General features: G+C 34.0%; 1 protein-coding gene across 1 annotated transcript in view; it reads right to left on the bottom strand.

The window, feature by feature from the left end:
- Window positions 1–21,754, bottom strand: part of LOC140452405 (solute carrier organic anion transporter family member 3A1-like) — a 174,141-nt gene that overhangs the window by 30,759 nt on the left and 121,628 nt on the right. The window contains exons 4-7 of the mRNA XM_072546634.1: window positions 20,766–21,339; window positions 14,931–15,035; window positions 14,618–14,872; window positions 4,750–4,914 (exon numbers count right to left, since the gene is read on the bottom strand). Of these exons, the coding sequence (XP_072402735.1) occupies window positions 4,750–4,914; window positions 14,618–14,872; window positions 14,931–15,035; window positions 20,766–21,339 (1,099 nt within the window). The remainder of the gene's footprint in view (window positions 1–4,749; window positions 4,915–14,617; window positions 14,873–14,930; window positions 15,036–20,765; window positions 21,340–21,754) is intronic.

Here is a 21,754-nt window from a genome sequence, read left to right as displayed (position 1 = left end):
CATTTTGTTGATGGATTAATTAGGAAAGAAGTAGGATTAATTTTAAGCTCTATTTTAATAGGAAAATGATCGGATCCCAATGTGTCGGGATATACTGACCAGTTTATACGATTTGTTAATGAGGCTGAGGTGATAGTCAAATCAACGGCAGAATGATTGCCACTCGCGGCGATTCTAGTAGGTGATCCGTCGTTTAGAGAAACTAATTCGAAAAAATCCATGCTTTCGACTAATATTCTACCATTACGGTCATCCGGGATCGGACCCCACATGTAATGGTGGGCATTAAAATCACCACAAAAAACTGTATTATTATAATCGAATTGTTCAAATAAATGTATCCAATCAGTCTTTTCTACTCTGATGTCAGATGGTTTATATATAGACACAAAAGATATATTAATTTTGTTAAGTAAGACTGCGCACACTTCTATTCCGGTATTAAAATTATAGTTAATGTTAATTATTTGATAATCAATGCCCTTTAGTATGAAAATGCCTACACCGCCATAGCCACTTTCACGGCATTTTGAAACAAAATTATACCCTTTTAATTTAAAGTCTATTTGGTTTTTCAACCAAGTTTCGGATAAAATTATAATATCTACATGAGAATTATTAATATAATTTATGAGACTATCCCTATTACTTACTAACGATCTACAATTCCATTGTAAAATATTTAAGGAAGATTGAGTAAGTTGACTGTGCATTTGGAAATTAATAATACGAGTGAATGCTTTCATTGTCACTCGTCGCTAAATTATCCGTTTCTCTGTTATTACCTGTTTCTTCTAAATTATTAGAAATAAGTTTTCTTAATTCATTTTCTAAATTGCATATAGGTTGAGATTGATTATTGGTATACATAAGTTGATTAATATGAGATGTGACAAGTAATATAAGTTTCTCTTTATAGTCAATAAATTCGTCCCTGTATGGATTGGGTATTATAGGATTAGATTTAGGGGTAGGTCTTTTGATAGAAGTTGACGCAGAGGTATGGGGTAAAATTGGTGGAGAAGTTGCTTTACGTTTATTATTTGTAGAAATATGAATAGTTTTCCTTACCGGTTTATTTAATGTGAAATTAGGGACATTGTTAGACGGGGTAGGTAAACTGGGAAAATTGGAAGTGTTATTTAGAATAGAAAATCTATTATTAGTTATTATTTTTGCGTAACTTGGATTGTTATGTAATTGTTCTGCTTCTCTGAATGTTATATTTTCTGATGCCATTATTGCTTTGATTTTCTTCTGTTTTTCGTATATTGGACATTTTCTAGACAACGAGGTGTGATCGTTGGTTTTACAATATATGCAATGATTATTTTCATTACAAGTTTCTACAGTATGGGTGGTGTCTGTACATTTTTTACATCTACTGTCCTTAGATTTACATTGTTTTGAGGAGTGACCATATCTGAGACATTTATAGCATTGCACTACCGGGTGTATGTATGGATCTACTGAAAAGTTGCATAAATTAATTATTATGTTTTGTGGAACCTCGTTTCCCAAAAATTCTACAATTATCATTTGTCTTGGTACTAATTGAGTTGTGCCATCGTTGTTCGTTACTTTTCGTTGCATCCTTTGAACATTTACCACTTGTCTCTCGGATATTATCGCATCCTTTAAATAATTCTCCGAAAAGAAAGTATCAACCATACGAACTATGCCTTTTCTATGTGTATAAAATTTTGGAATATAAGCTATAAGATCATTTTTATTTATTAAATCATGATTAATTATTTTATTTGCTATAGAATAAGTTTTAAAAATGACTTTTACCCTATTAATGCCAACTGTTTTTATATCAAGTACATCATTTTTAATGGACGAATCATTTAATAAAAAATGTCCTACCTTCATTGGAAATAACCTACCGATATTTTTATTTTTGTGTTCAATATATACAAAGAATGGGGCCTTATCGCTGGGTTTATACCGGTTTTCAAAATCAATTAAAGTATTTACAGACCTGTTATCATCAATATTAGTTTTTTCAGACGTGTTTACGGAATGTAATTCATCGGGCGGTCTATGACCTCCAATGGCATCTTCTTCCATACTTAGATTTTTTGGAATACCAAATTATGGGCCTAATTTGCACTAAACAAATTCACAAAATAACACAATAGCGATCACTATCAAACTCGCACCGACAGCAATATCAAAACGAACCGTTCTCTACGGCTATCGACTCGGGTATGGTTAATATACTTGTATACAATGATTTATTTGCTATTATAGGAATGATAAGATACAGCTTTTATAAAATCTAACCTACGTATTTGTTGGGATCGTAGTTTATCCATCATTTTCTCCAAAAATGCCAATTTAGCCTTAACAGTAGTATCTTTGATTTTTGCTGGTATATGTAAACTATTTATTTTGACATAAATGTCTACTTGAAATTCTTTTAACTTTTCAATAAAAATAAAAATAGAAGGATGTGTTGAATAAAAAGAAGAATTAAATCTCGAATGAAAGGATTCACAGGCATTTGTGGTCCTCGCAATAGACGGATTCTGATTAGACCATATGTGTGGTGGAAATAGAGCGCTACCGAAAATGTAATTTTCCAGTAAATAATCTGCATATATATCAAGTGTTGCGTTTATAGGTTTATATGACATTAAATCATAAAGAAAGCATTCTTCAACTTCTTCTGGATTTAAATAAGTTAAACCAAACGTATGCCTTAACCATTTTCCAATTTCTGAATTTGTATCCTTATATTCTTGTACCAAACCCAAAGATTGAATTTTTTTAAACCAGTTTTGGTGTAAGTGAAAACGGCATCCACTAATTTTTGCATTGGGCCACATATACAATAAAGCACAGTGAATTGCTTTTTCAAAGTCCACAAATATTTCAGTTGGCTCTAATGATAATTGAAATGTTTCAAAAATCTTAGACCTTAATAAAGAAAATAAATTTTTGTATGTCATTGACAATTTGTCCTTTAACAAACAGTATGCTAAAGGAACATAATGTCCATTTTCCAAGCCATGTATAGTAAATAATTGTAGAAAATATTTGGTACTGTATGAAAATGTACCATCCATATACAAAGTTTTTAATTTACACAACAAACGAATATTTGTCTCGCATGAAAATACAATTACATTTAATTCAGGATGATTTAAAAACAAAAAACTTTCATTGCGACAGGTTTTAGGAGAATAATTACTAACCGCGTTATGGACTTCTGATATGCTTCTTGGTAACGGACCTGGTAACAGTTTACGACGACAGTTGTAAATGTTCTTTCTTATGCTAGCTATGTCACGAACCGTCAGCAAATTGGCATCACACTCAGCAACAGCAGTTCTTGTAATTTTGGCAGGCTTTTCCGATATGTCCTCTTGGGCTTTTCTTTTACATGCATTGGTTACCATCTTTCCTTCAAGCTTTTTTGGATCGGCTTCATGATTATGTACCAAATCACTTCTTGTGATGGTGAGGTCCTCACAGCCTATTGTAAACACTTTTGCGGAACACTTAGTGTTTCTTTGGATGCAGCGCCAAAATATCTCGCCGCTTTTTAACACTTTCTGTTTCGAGAACGAATGATGCTCCACCACTAATAAATCTCGACCACGGGAACTTTTTATCAAACTCATTTTTTAAATATCCTTATACGTGCACAAGTCAACGTCAAACAAGAAATAAATTACAACTGAAATAATTTAGTCACAAGTACACAAGTGCCACGCCCCCCGCCGTGACAATAAATATTGGGAAAACCCGCTTGTCCTGCTTGGGTGCAAATGTCCATCGCCGCTTATTACCTACCTACCTGCTTTACGCCGCGGTGTCGAAATTTCCTATAATAAAATTTGACCCTTCGATTACCCCAGGTACAAAGACAATTTGGTGTCGAAAGTTCGCCCGCCGGTAATTTTAGATCTTGTTATAAAAATTAAAATGGAGTTAATGTGATAATTCTAGTTTTCATGCTCTGACAATTTTTTATGTACATTTTTCCAATCATTCGTCCCTTTTGTTATTAGTGTTGTTTGCTTGGAAAATAATTTACAGACGTAACAGCACAATAAGTTGTAGGCGCGAGGCTCGATCGTATTTACACATATCGACACCTGCGGGTGTGGATGCATAAGCACGGGAACGCTCGTCCACACTTGTCGACGTTCAATCAATAAACGATTCGGCATAATTTGGATACGTTTTCTGTTAAGTAAAAATAAAAATTAATTATAAAAATTAAAAGCCTAATTTTTGACCAGAAAAATTACGGGCCCTAGGCACGGGCCAGGTTACCTAGCCTTTAGTCCGCCCCTGTGTATCGAATGTAATAACTACGCCAATGATTTTCGTTACAGATTGTTTCGTAAATAATTCAACATGATATATTGATTATTTGCTCCAAATATTTTGTTTCTGACGTACCAATTTGATTTAAACGATGTGACATTGACAATATTATTTAATATATACAAATTCTAAACTAAATGTAGATTCTACTGTAGTGTAATTAATTAAAAGTATAATCTTTTTTCTGCATTAATACTATTCTTATAAAGGAAGATATATTACTTCTTTCTTTATACTATTTATGGAATTGGCGGCAACTTGATGAAAATCTATGTTCAATAATAAAACAAAACATAAAAACACAACATCGTTTTTTGTTCCTTCAGTTTATCCGAGTTAACCGATAACGTCAACATATTGTAACTGAAAAATTAAAAAAAATTGTGTTAACATGATAGTACTTACCGGTAAAAACACTAGCTTGACTCTTTCCTAAACTAAATTGAGTTTCTAAATACTTAGGTAAAAAAACAACAAATCCAGATACGATGACAAGTTCCATGCAGGCACCTAAACATGTTACAATATAAACTGGGTTACTGGCAAGTCGCCACATTGACTTCGGAATATCTGGAAAAGAAAAATTTATTTGTAGACATTTGCATACGAAAGTTTTCTTAAGTTTATATCAGTCGATCGCCTTATCATGCCACGTTAATTATATAAGGAAATATATAGCTTTCTTTAAAATATTTAATACAATGCCAAACAAACATTTTCGTGTAAGTAAATAGGTCAACTATTGATTTCAAGTTCAAGTAAAACTAAACCATTTAATGTGAGCTTCATTTAAAATGTGCTTTATGTATTAATTATGGATATATATTGACCCGTTTGCCATCGTCTTTTATCGTACTTTTCGCGATTTCACAACAAGACATCTCCTTTGCAATTCCAAATGAATATTTTATATTTTTTCTTACATAAAACTGCATACCAGGATATATTGATATCTATACACGGTTCACAATTTGTTGATAGCTCACTACAAGTTTAACCCTAATTAGAAAACTGAAATACAGAGAGGATAGGTAATACGATATAATAGTAAAAACCAACCTAAAACTGACGGTTTAAGAGGTTTTCAACAAACCCACCTTATATCTGAAGTAATACAATACCTTATAATCCTATTACGGGGGTATTTTGAATGGTTAGAAATGAACGACCAGTGTCGTAGAGTATATGATTCAAACATTTATTTGAACTAAATAAATATATTTTTTAAATTGTACTTAAGTATGTAAATTGTATTTTTTAATAAAACTTATTTATTTTATTCAAAAATAAAAAGTTTCTTGCCATTTGTAAAAGATACATTTATTTAATTAAGGAAAAAGGCGCCAAATGTCGCCTGGCAAAATTTCCAATGTATTTTAAATGTATCCATTATTTTCGAATCCAGAGAAAACTAATAAATATTTCGCAGTGGTAGGGTGGGAAGTCTAAAGACTGTGATGTTTCGCCTTTCCGCCATTTTGTCAACTACGTATTTCTTGACCTTAGATTTGTGTTGCCGGGCAATTTTTAAAAGTTCTGCTTTTACCATTCCATCTTCGTAAGGAAGAATGAAAGTTGGAATGAAATTCCAACAAACCATGCTTAACAAATCCTTTTTCACTGCCAATGTGAGAAATTATTAATCTACTGCCTTTACCAGAAGGTGGGGAGATACCAGTAGACCAACCTTCCATAAAGGCTTGCCTGGAGCTTAATATATTTTTATCTGACCAAATTTTTTTTAGAGTATGACCTGAGTTTACCCACGTTTCATCCTGGTAGAAGATGGGCCTTTCTTCAGCCCGGAATTTTCGTATGAATCTTAGATAATTTCTTCTCCAACATCATCTTCTCCTCCCGGTCAATCAAAAGTGATTTTCATTCTGATTTCTCCCACCGGAAATTTAATTCTTTTAAAACTTGCCACAATTTAGTTCGTCCGATATGAGGCAAATCCGGGTCGTCTCTAACTTCTTGTAAAATTTTGTTTAGGTTTGGTATTTCTTTTTTGAAAAAAAAAATCCATGAATTTTCCTTCGAATACCATTTTTGGCAAATTCATCAATTTCAATAGGCTTTTTCCCTCTCTTTAAGTGTTCGTTTGTGTTTGGGTTAGCTATACCGTGTTTTTTTCTTTCTGATAGGAACCTATAAAAAGTTGACTCTCCTACGCCAGTCATGTTGGCACAACTTTCGACTATGTTGCGAACAGTGTTTGTGGGATTCTGAGAAACCAGAGCATCGTGAACATTCAGGACAATAGTCTTCTCTCTTGGTGAATAGACAGACTTACTGACTGTACGCAACAGTATCGGTGTAAAACTTGATGATGAAGCCATCACAAACAATCCAACAAAACGAGCACGAGCGAAAGGTACGTATATGTTCGTAGGTATATGGAATAAAAAATCACTCACGCACTGCATATAATTCGCAAAAGAAATATTCGAGACGCTCATTACTGCCGTAGACGCGGAAACACCGACGAACCGTAAATTACATGCGATCAAAAACCTACTAAACAAAAAATTGTTTTCGTTCGTAATAACTTCACCCATTCAAGTTAAGTTTCGAATATAATTATATTATTAAAAATCTGGGGAATTCCATCTTAATTATCTTGGAACGAATAGTACCTTCGGATATGAATTCCAGGTTTTCTGGTAAAATGATTAAACGCGAAGATTAGTATTGAAATATCCAAAGAGATAAGGTATTCTTATTTACAAAATTGTTAATGGTTAAATTCTTATTTTTATTAATATAATATAATAACCAACATTAGTCGTGAAAGTTTTAATTCTTTTTTGTTAAATATATTAGTATTAAAATATTATCAATATTATATATAACAGTATTAAAACATTATATTATTATTTAATGAATAAACACCTTAGGAACGCCTATGATTTACGACCGTTTTATGAGTTTGAGGCATATTTCGTGCTCTCAACAATTTGTGAACGAAGAATAGTTAGGTTATAGTTAAATTCACACTGAGAGTGCAGTACGGTTAAGATAGGAATACGTATTTTCCGGACTTCACGCCATGTGATTCGCAGCACAAACAGGTCCAAGTAGTGGCCACGTACAGGACCGTACAAAGATCTTTACGGCGGGGCTCTATTACGAGTAAAACTACTTTTTTTTTATTTTAATTTATAATGAAAATTAGAATAAAACAGAGGGACATTAGATGATTATTATAAAATACATATATTTACAAATAATTGTATTCAAATAGTCAAATAAGAGGTATGGATTTTCTTAAAAAGTTTTTAGCGAAAATTTTATTTTAAAATTGTATACTTTATTAAACTAACAAATATATTTTAAATTACATTTTCTGATACGTATACAGGGTGGGACCCCCGGGAACTGCACCGATCGATTATGGAGTGAAACAGTTTGCACATTCCTCTTCCAACTTTTCATAAGCTATCGAAAAGCTTTCCAACGGGAAAATACACAAAAATACTCATTTCTGTGCACACTGTAAAATACCCGAAACGCTCTAATTGGATTGATAAATGCATTATCGTTAGAAAAAATCCCAAGTCTCGTGATTAGTAGCGAAAAACAATTTACGGTTTGTTTACATATGAAAATTTAAAAATTCTTCGTAATAATACAGTGAGAAATTTCTGAAAAAAAAAATTCGCTTCCAGTAAAAACTAGTGTATAAAGTGATAAGTGTAAGTGAGATTATTTATAATTCGAAAGAGTCATATTGGCGGAACTCTGTCCGTTAGAGTTGCGACGTTGAGAAAAGTTAAAAATAATTTTGGTAATTGGGGACTGATAGGAACTGGATTTTTGACCGTTTGAAGCGAATTTATTTCCTTTCGCGGTCCTTAGAAACAGATATGATGTACACGGACAGTAATGATTATGCGCCACAAGGCAAGAAGAGAAAAGATAGAGGGTTAACTTCACCTTTCCTGCAGAGCAAAGAAACTGCCAGAGCCCCAAGCAAAAGAAAACCAAGAGAAGAAGATTCAAAGGATGAGGACGACGTTATTAGCATGTTCAAGAAGATGATGGGAGAATTGAAAGAAATCAGGAATGAAAATATGGAATATAGAGAAGAGATAATAGCGCTGAAAAAAGAAAATATAAAGATAAAGCAAGAATTGGAAGAAAAAAAAAACAAATTAACCCAGGTTGAAAATAAAGTCAAAAAAAATTAAAAAAACAGATAAAAAGAAATAACAGTAATTACGGGTCTACCAATAGCCGCAATAGATAAAACACTCTTAAAAAATAACGTAAAAGATTTTATACAAAAGCACCTAAAAGAGGCTGTCGAAATATAATCTGCAATGAAGCTAAGAAACAATATATGTCTGGTACAGATTATGGCGAAAAAAACAAGGTAATGAAAGAAAAAAGCACACTCAGATTTCTTACTGGACAAAAGATCTGCATCAACGATGACCTGACCGAAAAGGAAAGATACATGAGGCAGGAAATTATAAATACAGGCAAGGAATTAAGAGCTGAAGGCAAAAACGTGAATATAGGGTCATCATCATCATCCAGCCTCAAGAGTCCACTGCTGAACATAGGCCTCTTCCTCATGTTTCCAACCCCGTCTATCTTGCGCCGCTCTCATCCAGTTTTTATCGAGTCTTCTTAAATCGTCAGTCCATCTTGTAGGTGGTCGACCGACGCTTCTCTTGTCTTCCCTTGGCCTCCATTCCAATAACCTCTTTGTCCATCGCCCATCTGTCATTCTGGCTATGTGTCCTGCCCATCTCCATTTTAGTCTGGCTATCTTCTCGATGATGTCAGTCACTCCGGTTCTTCTCCTGATGTCTTCGTTGGTTATTCTGTCTCGCAGAGTTATTCCTAACATGGACCGCTCCATTCTTCTCTGCGTGACTCTCAGTTTGGTAGCTGCTGCTTTTGTTAAGGTAAGTGTTTCTGCTCCATACGTCAAGACTGGGAGGACGCACTGATCAAATACCTTTCTCTTTAGGCATGTGGGCAGCTCACTTTTAAAAGTTTCTCTCAGTTTTCCAAATGCTGCCCACCCAAGGCCGATTCTTCTCTTCAGTTCATGAGCCTGGTTATCTCTGCCAATCATAATTTCATGTCCCAGGTATTTATATCTATCTACGAGTTCTATTTCTTTTCCACCAATACTGATGTTCTGGTTGGGTACCAAATTGGTCATGATTTTTGTTTTCGAGATATTTATATTTAAACCTACACTTTCTGTAGCCACAACGAGTTCCTGTACCATCTCTCTTGCCATACCTAGATCTTCAGCTATTATAAGTATATCATCGGCGAAACGTAAGTTGTTTAGATATTCTCCATCTATTTTTATTCCCTTTGTCATCCAATCCAAATTCTTAAAAGCATGTTCTAGCACCGTATTAAAAAGTTTAGGTGACATTGGGTCTCCTTGTCTAACCCCCCGTTCTATTTTTATGCGATTACTGTTAGTATGTAATCTGACAGTGGTTGTTGCCTGCAGGTATATTTTGTATAATAATTTAGTATATCTATAATCTAGCATGCATTCTTTAAGCGCCTGTAATATTTTGCTTAGCTCAACTGTGTCAAAGGCTTTGTGAAAATCGATAAATATTAGAACTAGAGGTTTATTGTATTCCACTGCTTTCTCTATTAGGGTTTTTATACTTTGTAGATGGTCATTTGTTCCGTAACTTTATATATATATATATATATATATATATATATATATATATATATATATATATATATATATATATATATATATATATATATATATATATATATGGCTGAGGAGGCTAATCGGTCTGTAATTCTCTAAATTTGCTTTGTCTCCTGCTTTGTGTAATAGAATCATAGTAGCGTTGTTCCAGTCTGTTGGAATATTGGCGCTGTGAAGGCAGATATTGAAAAGTTGTTTAATTTTTTCAAGTAATACATCCCCTCCAATTTTTAGTGCTTCTGATACTATTCCATCTTCACCCGGGGTTCGATTATTTTTCATTTTCTTCAGAGCTTCTTTGATTTCTGATTTTGTTATATCGGGCATTAAATCTGACCCTTGGTTTAATACCCCAGTTTTTAGTGTAATTGGAGGTTCCGTATTGTTATCTTTTTTTCTTGATCTATATAACTCTGTGTAGAACTCTTCGACTATTCTTAATATTTCATCTCTGTTCGTTGTTTCTTCTCCAGTGCTGTTTCTCAGTTTGTTAATTTCTATTTTCCCCTTTTGTACGCTCCTCTTCAAAACTTTCATGTTCTTATTTTTCTCTATTGCCTGTTTTGTTTTTTCTACATTGTAGTTTCTTATGTCTTTTCTTATTGCCTTTGTGATCGTCTTATTTATTTGATTTATCGCTTCTTTGCTTGTAGTGTTATCTCCTTTCATTTGTCGCCTTAGTTCTATAAGGGTTTTCGTGGGTTGACTCAGTTTTTCATCTTTTTTGCTTGTCGGACAATATTTAGTTTGAGCCTGTTGCATTGTGTTGACTATTTGTTTGTTCAATATATTGATGTCTGCTGTTGTTGTATCTTTCAATGAATTACCAATATATTTTTCGAACTCCTGAATGTTAGTTGGTTTTGTCCATTTCTTTGGTTGTTTCTTGTTTATCATTTTGAGTCTTTCTTTTTCGGTTGATATCGTTATTTTAGCTCTTACTAACCTATGATCACTGCTTGTACTGAACTGGTTTAGCACATTTACGTCTTTAAATAATTCTTTTTTGTTTGTTAAGAAATAGTCGATTTCGTTCCTTGTTTTTCCATCAGGACTTTCCCATGTCCATCTTCTGTGTTTTTTCTTTTTAAAGAAGCTGTTCATTTGATAGAGATTGTTTTCCAAAAGGAAAGTCAGTAGTTGTTTGCCTCTATCATTTCTGCCTTCGCTTCCAAAATTTCCCAATATTATTTCAGAGGGGTCTTCCTTAGTGCCTATTTTGGCGTTGAAATCACCACCTATTATTAAGAAGTGGCCTCCTTGATTGCACAGGATATTTGGTCGTAGAATATTTGGACTTCTTCGTCTGGATGTCCTGTAGTAGGGGCGTACACTTGAATGAACTTTAGGATATATCTGGCGTTTATATGAATATAGGGTACAAAAAACTAACTGTGGATGGCATAAAATTGGAATGGGTCGGAAATGGTACTTTCAAACGAGAAAAGTCTAAAAATATGAACCCAAAAAATGATATATACCAGTGGAAAAAAGAAAAAGACGACCCATTATGCCGATGGATCCTAGCGATGAACAGGAAAGTAAGTTGGAACATGAATAACGAAACAAAAAATAAGAATACGTATCTAAATATTGCGACATGGAATGTATAAGGAATATACGAGGAGGGAGCATTAATTAACCTGAGAGAACTTAAGAAATATAAAATACACATAGCAATACAAGAAACACATTTGAATGGAAACAACATTGAAAATATTAGTCCTTACATGTTTTATATAAGTGGAGGCTATAATAAGAATTTTGGAGTGGGTTTTTTGGTACATGAAGACTTGGATCAGGTAAAACGATTTGTAACAAAATCTGACAGAATGTGTGCAATTAGAATTAAAGCAAATAAGAACATGATATCTCCGAAAAATATACACGCTCCAACAGAAGAAAAAGGAGAAGAAGTGAAAGACGAATTTTATAAAGAATTAGAGTCATTGTCTGAAGAAATGCCCAGACAAGATATTAAAATTATTATGGGCGACGCCAATGCAAAGGTTGGAAGAGAAGATATATATAAAAACATAACAGGGGGCGAAAGTAAACATATGAATACAAATGATAATGGCCAAAGATTGATTACATTCACAATTAAAAACAGGATGAAAATAATGAGTAAGCATTTCAGAAGAAAGAATATATATAAAGGAACGTGGAAAATTCGGGGATCAAACGAAACTAATCAAATAGACCACATCTTAATATAAGAGAAGTTACCTAATTTACAGAAAATGTGAAAACGTGCAGAGGGCCTGACGTAGACTCTGATCATTTTTTGGTTAGAATCAATATGAGAAATGCAATAATTAAAAAGCATTAACGGAAAAAGAAAGTGCAACCTAAATTTAATTTGGAAAAACTGCGAAAATTTGAGGTAGTGCAGGATTTTCAAAAGTATATACAAGAAACCTACGCCAAACAAGATAGTGCTACTGTGAGTAATATACAACAAAAGTTCTTGAAAATGACAAACACTATAAAGGAAGCAACGTCGAAGAACAAACCAAGAAGAAAACGATTTAGAAAAAACCAGTGGTAAAAAAAACCAAAAACGAATGTAGAACAGAGTTAAAAAAAAATCAGATTTGAGATTAAGAAGTTTGCGATCGCAAAAACAAGACGACTTAGAAAGGTATACTTAAAACGAAAAAAAGTAAAGAAAATCCTAAGAGCGCGGAAAAGAAAGTATATGGATGATAAAGTGAAGCGTATTGAAGAAAATTACAAGAAAACGAAATAAAAAATTTCTACAAAGAGGTAAAATACATTAAAACTGGGTACCAGGGAAAAACGATGAATGCAAAAGAAAAGCAAGGAAACCTGATAGAGGACAAAGACTAAATATGTGAAAGATGGAATGAATATTTTTAAGAGCTGCTAAATGGCGGAGTAACTAATGAAGAAAATTATAATGTTTCTAAACCCCAAGTAGTACTAGAAGAAATAGCAAAGTCCATAAAAGAAGAAATTGACGAAATAATAAAAGATATTAAAAATCAAAAAAGCTCCGGGGGAGCGGCATTGTGGCAGATAACTTAAAATAAGGAGGAGAAGCTTTACTAAGCAAACTTTGTGAGCTAATGGTAGAAGTGTGGGCTGCCGAAGAAATGCCCCAAGAATGGAACAAGTCCATTATAATTCATATACACAAAAAAGCGAGATAGAACTGAATGTGCAAACTATAGAGTAATATCCTTGTTAGAGGTAACACACAAAGTGCTCGCCATACTAATTAAAAAACGATTAGAAATATATATGAAGAAGAATCTAGGAGAATACCAGGGAGGATGTCGCAAGTGAAGATCAACAACCGATGACATTTTTATGCTAAAACAAATCCTGATCAATTATGAATACAACATTTCAGCAAAAGTACTATTCATTGATTACAAAGCCGCCTACGACACAATATACAGAAACAAATTACTAGAGACAATAAAAGAATATCAAGTGCCAGAAAAAATAGTAAGATTGGTACAAATGAGAATTAGAAAAACCATTTGTGGTGTGAAATACAACGGTACAGTCTAAGAAGAATTCGAACTGAAAAAAGGTTTTTGCCGAGGAGACCCGTTGTCTACCTTGCTATTCAATATAGTAAAAAAATATGGTAAGGTTTAGTGGGATAAATAGTTCCAGCACTCTTTTATAACAAAGAGCACCAATACTTAGCGTACGCTGATAATGTGGTTCTCATTGCAAGAAATGGAAAAGAACTGGCAAGTATAGCAAAAAGACTGATTCGAAAGCTCTAAAATGGGAGTCTAAGTTAGAGGTGGAGGTTGGATCAGTTGTAGAATTCAAGAAGATGGATCAATATATGGTATGGTACCCTTATTAATCAGACACGTAAGAAATCAACTGAAATCAACCTGAGACTGACCAAGAGCAACAGATGTGCTGGGGCCATAAACCCAATAATTAATGCTAGAGATATATCTCGTAATGCAAAAATAAGACCCCCTTATTTACCAGATCTTTCTCCATCCGACTATCATGTCTTTCCTCAATTGAAAAAAGCCTAAAATGTCCTCATTTTTTTTCCAACGAAGATAAAAGCTGTGGAGGCCTAGTTTGCAGACCAAGATAATTTTTTAAAGGTCTAGATGTATTGCGTGTTCGTTGTAATAAATGTATCCAATTAAAAGTAGAGTATATTAAATAATAAAATACGTTAACTTCCAAATTTTGTTTACTTCTGACTAGGCAAATAATTTTCAATACATTCTCGTATACAGTATATCCACCAGTTTTCTTCGTTTCACTAACACAGTCAAAGGGATTACAAATACATATCTACAAAATTAACCTTTTGATTGCCCCTAGGCGAGAAGAGAGTGACCCTGTTTATTGTTTTGTATATTTATTTTAATATAAACTCAGACAACCATTTCTACCATATTGAGTCTGGCTGAATGACTAAAAGTCTATGCAAAAAAAACCTTTCGATTCGCTAATGATCTTTCACTGAGTTACTTTAATATGTTTTACAATAGTCGAAACAAGTCAAATAACTGAAGTAATGAATAACCCTATTAATAATTAAAATCTTACCTTTAACATCTTTTCCGTATCCAGTATCGTTAACTGTAGCAGCATTAGTAATTTTATTAGTACCACCAGCCGTAGCAGTACTAGTACCGGAAGAGGAAACTGCCGCGGCAGCTTTTTCCATAAGTCGGATTTTTTCCTTTTCATGGGTGAGAACTTTTGGAAATGAGAAAAATGGAACTGAAACGATTATCAGCAGTAACCCGCACAACAAAAACCCTCCCCACCACATGCCGACCCATCTGCTATCTCCCGGATCTAAAAATAAAATGTTTGTATTATTCTTCTAAACTTATTTCAAATTTCATTATTATACCTATGGAGATGATGTGAGTAAACGAATCCATGTGAAAAGATAATAAATAGGCTCCCAGTAAAAATCCAAGTACTGGACCAAAAGCTGCCATACTGTACATACAACCTAAAAATAAATTAAAGTTAATATATTACAATAGAAAGAAATATGAAGATAATGAAGTTAGTTATCGACGTTCTTTGAGGACATGGCACATGAAGAAAAATAATATTTTGAATATATACAACTATCGTTGGAGGCGAGGGGTGCGTTCATTTTCTAATCAGCGTAAAACCGAACGGAGAAGGAATAAATCCTAGGGGGTGGGTTTTAAAGGGAGAGTCCTAGGATTCTGAACTTCCTAATCCGTCCCAAGATCGCTGGGTACTGCCAAGAATGATTGAGGGTGTGTAATATCTGATTGCACCCTTCACGAGGAGGCCCTGTTGAAACTAAATCCAGAGGATCTAGACTGGCGATAGTTGATAAACATTACCCACGCTGTAAGATACTAGCTTTGGGCAAGATACTGTCATTCCCTAGATATTTGTGGGACCAATATGGCCAAACGAAATTAAAAAAAACTCAGGGCAAAGGGCCATGCCGAAAGACCAGGGAACTCTGAAACCAAAACCACGGTTCCTAAAGCCGAAAGGCAGGGAACTTCTAAAGAAGATCTAAACGCTGAAAGGCCAGGACGTTCTAAAGAAACCTCCCCTGCTGAAAGACAGGGAACTACAAAGTCTGTCAGAGTAGCAGCGTTGAAAGACGTTGATCCCATGACAGACGAAGAGATTAAGGCTGCAAAGCCATCTGGCATTTCTAAAGCCAAAATTAGTAAGCTGGCGAAACAAGGCCAAGATTACATACAAGCCAAAAGCGCTGTAACCAAGGTCAATTTTACCAAGGCTGTTGTCAGGGAAAAGAGTTTTCGTCAAAGACTGTTAAGGTTGCGGCAGTACTAATAGGATTCCCAGAAGCTAAGCCACTTAGTGGCTTATGAAGAAATTCCTGTAGCAGGACCTTAGGTTCGCTTTCTGAAGAGTAGCCACAGACCAGGCTTCCTAGAACATAATTGTGCGGATGACACAAGTGCGAGGTAGCTAAAGGAGGTGATACCAACCCTGAGGCCTTGGGGAATGCATCTCTCAAGGCTTTGGAGAGATAACACAAGCCGCACTCACGTACTGTGTTCGTACAGAATAAGGGAGTCCAAAAGGATCCTTAATAGATAAGTAACCATGGGCTCAGGGCATATCTATGAATAGTCTGGGGAAGCAAATCTTCAGACAAAGGGGTTTTTGGACCTTCTCAATAGATTCTGAATCTCGAAAAGAGCTCCATAAATTCAATAAGTCACCCTTTTTCGGAGTGCGAAAGTTAACTTTCCGATATAAAGAAGGAACGACCAACACACTGGAGGAAAAATCAGTTGCAACGCACAATCCAGTGAAACAGGGGAAACTTCCCTACATATGGAAGTTCAGGAAGAGGAACACTGGACTGGGTCAAGGACTACTGTCCAAGAGTAGTCTGGATCCACAGAAGAAGGAAAGTCCACGGAACCAGACCCGGACAACTCTTCGTCGTGAAAAGACAAATAAGACTCCTGCAGACTAATCCTTAACACGCAAAAGCCGCATCGGCAACGCTGATTAGAAGAGTGAAACAAGAAGGCATTGATATTGCCTTCTTGCAGATGCCCTGGAGGATAGGCGAGAAGATTGCTGGCGAATCAACGAAACAAGGTAGAGTTTTACAAATACTTAAAGCTATAAGGCCAATAATTCACAATAATATAGTAGATTGTACACTAAATCCGGTACTCTGCACCGATGATATTGTTACAGATATTCTAACTATAGCCACGGAAGTAGGGGAGAAGAAAATGGTGGTGTGTTCAGCATACTTTCCGGGTGATGAGGCTCTAGGTCCACCAAGCATTATAAGATAAACAATATAGTTGCATGTTGCTTGGGTAAAGGATTACAGCTAATTATACGATGATGCCAACGCACACCACACCAATTCTGACAGGATAAACATTAATGCAAGGGGTGAATCTATTTTGAATTTTATCCTATCTGAAGGTTTAATTATATCCAATATAGGAAACAAATCAATTTTTGTCACTATGGCACGCAAAGAAATTACATTTAAAATCTATAAGGAAACTAAATTCCTGTAGTTGGCTGTATTCCATGTATCACACAAATTTTTATTTAAAAAATTCCCATATAAAAGGTATATTTTAAAAGGTACAATTTAAAAGATGTTTATGCTATCTTTTGTCAGTAGTAATAAAAAAATTTAAAAATATATCAAAAATAGAAAATAAAAAATTATATGATATAATATATTATGTGGTTGGATGTATACCACCAACCACATATATCATATAATACCACCATACGTTTAAAAAGACGTATAATGAAGGAAACATTTCTGATGTATCGGATCATCATCAGTAAAAACATTTTAAAAAGTAGTTGAAACTACCTACATAGCCATTCGGTTCGTTTTTTGAGCAGGGATGTGTATGTTCTATTAAAGTGAAATCTTCTAACATCGATCTCCTGTCATAACATTTTTAAAATTTAATATTATTATCATGTAATCTAAAGGTTTTCAGATCTTGCTATGTGGCTAGTTTTAACTACCTTTTAAGGTGTTTTCATTGAAGATGGTCCGATAAGGCCGAAAACGTTCTGAAATTTTTAATCTTTTTGAATAATTTAAAAATTTTAATAAATATATATCATTATACATCATAAGTTTTTACTCTATTCAAGTTTTATTTTAAAAATGTTATTAAAAGAGGAAAACAGACTATAAACCTTATACTACGATTCTCTTATGCAACCACAAATATATTTCATCGAAACTATTTACCAGCTGTCTACGAATAAGGCAAAAATTCAATATTTCTATACATTTTAAAATTGTTTAAGTCTTTAGAATTTCATTTTGATATAGAATCTATAGAAAAATACATTTTTCTATATATAGACATAAAGTTTTGATAATGTCGCACGTCACTGTCAGACAAACAAATATTAGGGAGTTTTTGTAACTACCTAACGTAACTTATCTCCCTATACGTAAAGAACTAACGTATCGAAGAAGATGAACGTTAAATTGAGAGTTTTTGTTCTGCACGTAACGTAACGATGGTGTTGCCCTCACCGAATTAGTGATTAACTAATAAATTGTCAGTGCCAGTCTTGTCCTTGTCATTTAACCCTATTTTTTTATATTCAAAATAAATAACAAATATTTTTTATAATTTTTGACAAGGACGCAATATTAAATGTAGGTGCCTTTATTGATGATGAAGAAGACGAAGACATAAAAGATGCCCTTCTTCTCCACATCTTGCACGACTATACGGCCGCTTTAATTTTGATATAATTAAAAATATTTTTCGCTTTGGAATTAAATTCCACCTTTCTGGATGGTCGTAAGGGTTCTTGCCTACAACTTCCTTCAACAAAAACAAATCATCTTCATTGCTGAAGTGAAGTCGTTTTCTACTGCTTTCCATTATTTATAAAAATCAAAACGTAACCACAAATGTAAAAATACACGTACCACGTGTGTTTATGAAATGTGGATGTTGAAATTTTGATAATCGGGTAAGATTCCCTTGCGCATTCGGTTACCTTCGGCTCGATAGGGATGCGTATGAACGTAACGTACCAGCCCGTTACGTTAGGTAATACGTATCTAGATACGTTAGTTCAACCATTAATGCGCATGCTTATATGTCAAAAAGATACGTTACGTATACGTATTTGCTTGCACAAAAACTCTCTATTTACTTTTTAATAAATCGTATTTAGGCGTTGTACACAAAACAGTTCTCACTTCGCTCTCGATATCGGTATTGGACGAGGTGGAATGTTGTTCAAATTTACACCACATTTCTAGACCAGGGTAATAAGGCCAAAATATACCGTTTGTGACAATCAAAAAGCCATGGTACTGAGAGGTTTTTTGATGTATACTTATACAAACATATTCTAACAATTTCCTGCGTGAGATTTATTGATAATTTTTATTTATAAGCAAATTAGTGTGAAAAAGTGTAGCGTTTTTATTTTATCATTGAAAAACATAAGGTTTTGAAGGTTTATTGGCATAACCGTCTTTTAGAGCATGCAAAAAGGTTCAAAATGACGATTTGCAAAAACTTATGTACCTATTTGTTGTTTAGATAAATGCAAAAGCAAAATTTTGAAAAAATTAATTTATTTATAAATACTGCAAAAATTGTTCTAAGGCTTTAAAATTTTTCTCAAAGTTGGGTCTCGTAATGCTTAATATGCGATAAAAATTTCTAAGCGATTCGTTGAATTGATTAAATTTTATTCTATTTGTTTATGCCAGAAAACTGTTTTCTACAATAACGTAGGTCAGAAAAACTGCAGTTAGAACAATTTTTCGGTAACCAAATGAAAGAGTAAGTTTTCTTCTTTAAAAATAGCAAAAAAATATTTAATATTGAAAAACAATTTTACAAAAATATGGTAAATTTTCACTTATAAATAAATAGAATAACTCTTTTGTTATTGTTCCCAAAATAATTATTTTTACACATTCGGAAAGCCTATATTTTTTCACGAATTTAAAAAGATAAAATTTGACCTAAGTCAATTAAATATTAATCAATTAAATAAAAATTCACAGCTTATTTGTTTATAACAATTAAGGGTTATAATTTACGCCTTTTGAATTTTAAATATTCAAAGTTTATGTAAAAAAATTGGTTCAATTTGCACTTCAGGCGAGTCATCGGTAAAGAAGTATTTATTTATATATATATATATATATATATATATATATATATATATATATATATATATATATATATATATACCACAGGGACTATGAGGGGAACATCAACGGCAGCTATGGAGGACCTACTGAACCTCGTTGTTTTACAGTAACGGTAACATCATAAATGAAATCAGGGATACCGAATAGATGATGATTTTCGAGCCTATGGTACCCAGATATGTGTCTAAAGTACCTTTTTAAGTGGACATCTGCCCATGAGAGGAATGGGACAGAGACGGGTCTAAACCTGTGTAAAGGTCGTGTACAGAAATATTCAGTAGAGGTGGAAATTTATATTCCAACACGAGAATATACCTCTGTATTTTAGGCAGAGATTTTTGCAACCTTGCTGTGTGCAAGAGAAGTCAACGTGAGGTCCTTCGAATTAAAGCGAATCATTATATGCCCAGATAGCCAAGCAATAATGGGAGCTCTTATAAGCTATAAGGTGGACTTCAGGCTAGTGTGGATATGCCAGGACGAACTCGACACAAACAGTGTCACATTGGTGTGGGTACCACGTTACCGGGGAATAAAAGGTAATGAAAGATTTGATTAACTTGCCAGAAGAGCATCAGCTATAACATATTCCGGTCCAGATCTGGCCATGAGAATGCCAAAAAGCATCGTGCGCGACCGAAAAATCCTGGATCCTAAGGCAACATGACTTTCAGTGCGCATCCTCTAGAGCTGTATAAGCTGCTACAGGGTCCCAGAATCTGAAAAAGGGGTATCATGAGGGAATCGGAGTACCAACTTGCTAAACAGACTGGTCCCATTAAAAAAATCTTTCCATTTTGTGTTTTAAGATTTAACTTTGGAACAAATACAATGCGTTTGATTACTACCAATGTTAACAATGTCTGTAGGCCCTCCAAATTGGATGCTTGGTGATAAACAAAATGGTGTTCTGTTGATCCCTCTTTTTCTTTATCTTTTACTATTTAAACCAGTTGTCTTTTTTTACTTTATTTTAAGATATTTAAAAACATAAATCTATAACGAATGTATCATTACCTATATATATTGAAGAGCTCTCTGGTCTTACGTGATCATCTATATATGTTGTTCCAAGAGTAAAAAGGGGAGATCCACCACAACCTAATAATAATTGTGCAAGAACGAACAACAATACTGGTCCTGTAGTCGATGGAGTACCCTGAATACAATTATCACCGCGAATATTATTTGGTGCTAAAGGGGGAGAAGACAGCCCTGACGACAACCTTCCTAATCCCATATCTTGTTCATGGACAGAGACAGTTCTGCACATATTTTCTTCAGTCGTGTTCACAATTGTTACGCCACTGTTTTCTTCGGCGATAAAATGTGGAACCATGAATATAAGTGATCCTATGCCCATAATGACAGCTCCGACTCCGATCCAAACGGGAATGTGTCTTCTGCTGCCTAAATAACTTACAAATATAACAGTGATTACATTGCCTATCTCGTACGATGATGCCACCAGACCGGATAGACTCGATGGAATCTCAAACCGTTTTTCAATTGTTGTTATCACAGAATTTATATATCCAGAACTTAATGCTTGTTGTAAGGTAACAAGAAATGACAATAGTAATACGAAGGACTGAAACAAAAAAAAAAATAGTTAATGCATTAGAAATACTATAATTGATATTTTTAATAGGCATTGCGTAAGAAAGGATGTTACATATGAAAAACTTTTGATGTTTTCCAAAGATTTTATACAGGATTATAATATAGGTTTTTAAAACTACCTTCAGAACGGTTATCGTTTCTTTATTTTTATTCTATTCATATTATTTCCACAAAGACCAACACAAATATACATTTAATAACACCCGTGGACAAAGATCTATGATAGATTATGTTATAACCAACAGAGATATACATCCATCGAAAATAATCGACGTAAGATGCCTCAACTTAGCAGATGTAGGTAGCGACCATAGCCTAGTATTATGTAAAATAAGAATCATCCTGAAATACTTCCCACCCACGAGAGCGGCGTCAACACAAAC

The sequence above is a fragment of the Diabrotica undecimpunctata genome, chromosome 10 (genome assembly GCF_040954645.1).
Source record: "Diabrotica undecimpunctata isolate CICGRU chromosome 10, icDiaUnde3, whole genome shotgun sequence".
NCBI lineage: Eukaryota > Metazoa > Arthropoda > Insecta > Coleoptera > Chrysomelidae > Diabrotica > Diabrotica undecimpunctata.
This window is presented reverse-complemented; position numbering and strand designations above follow the sequence as displayed.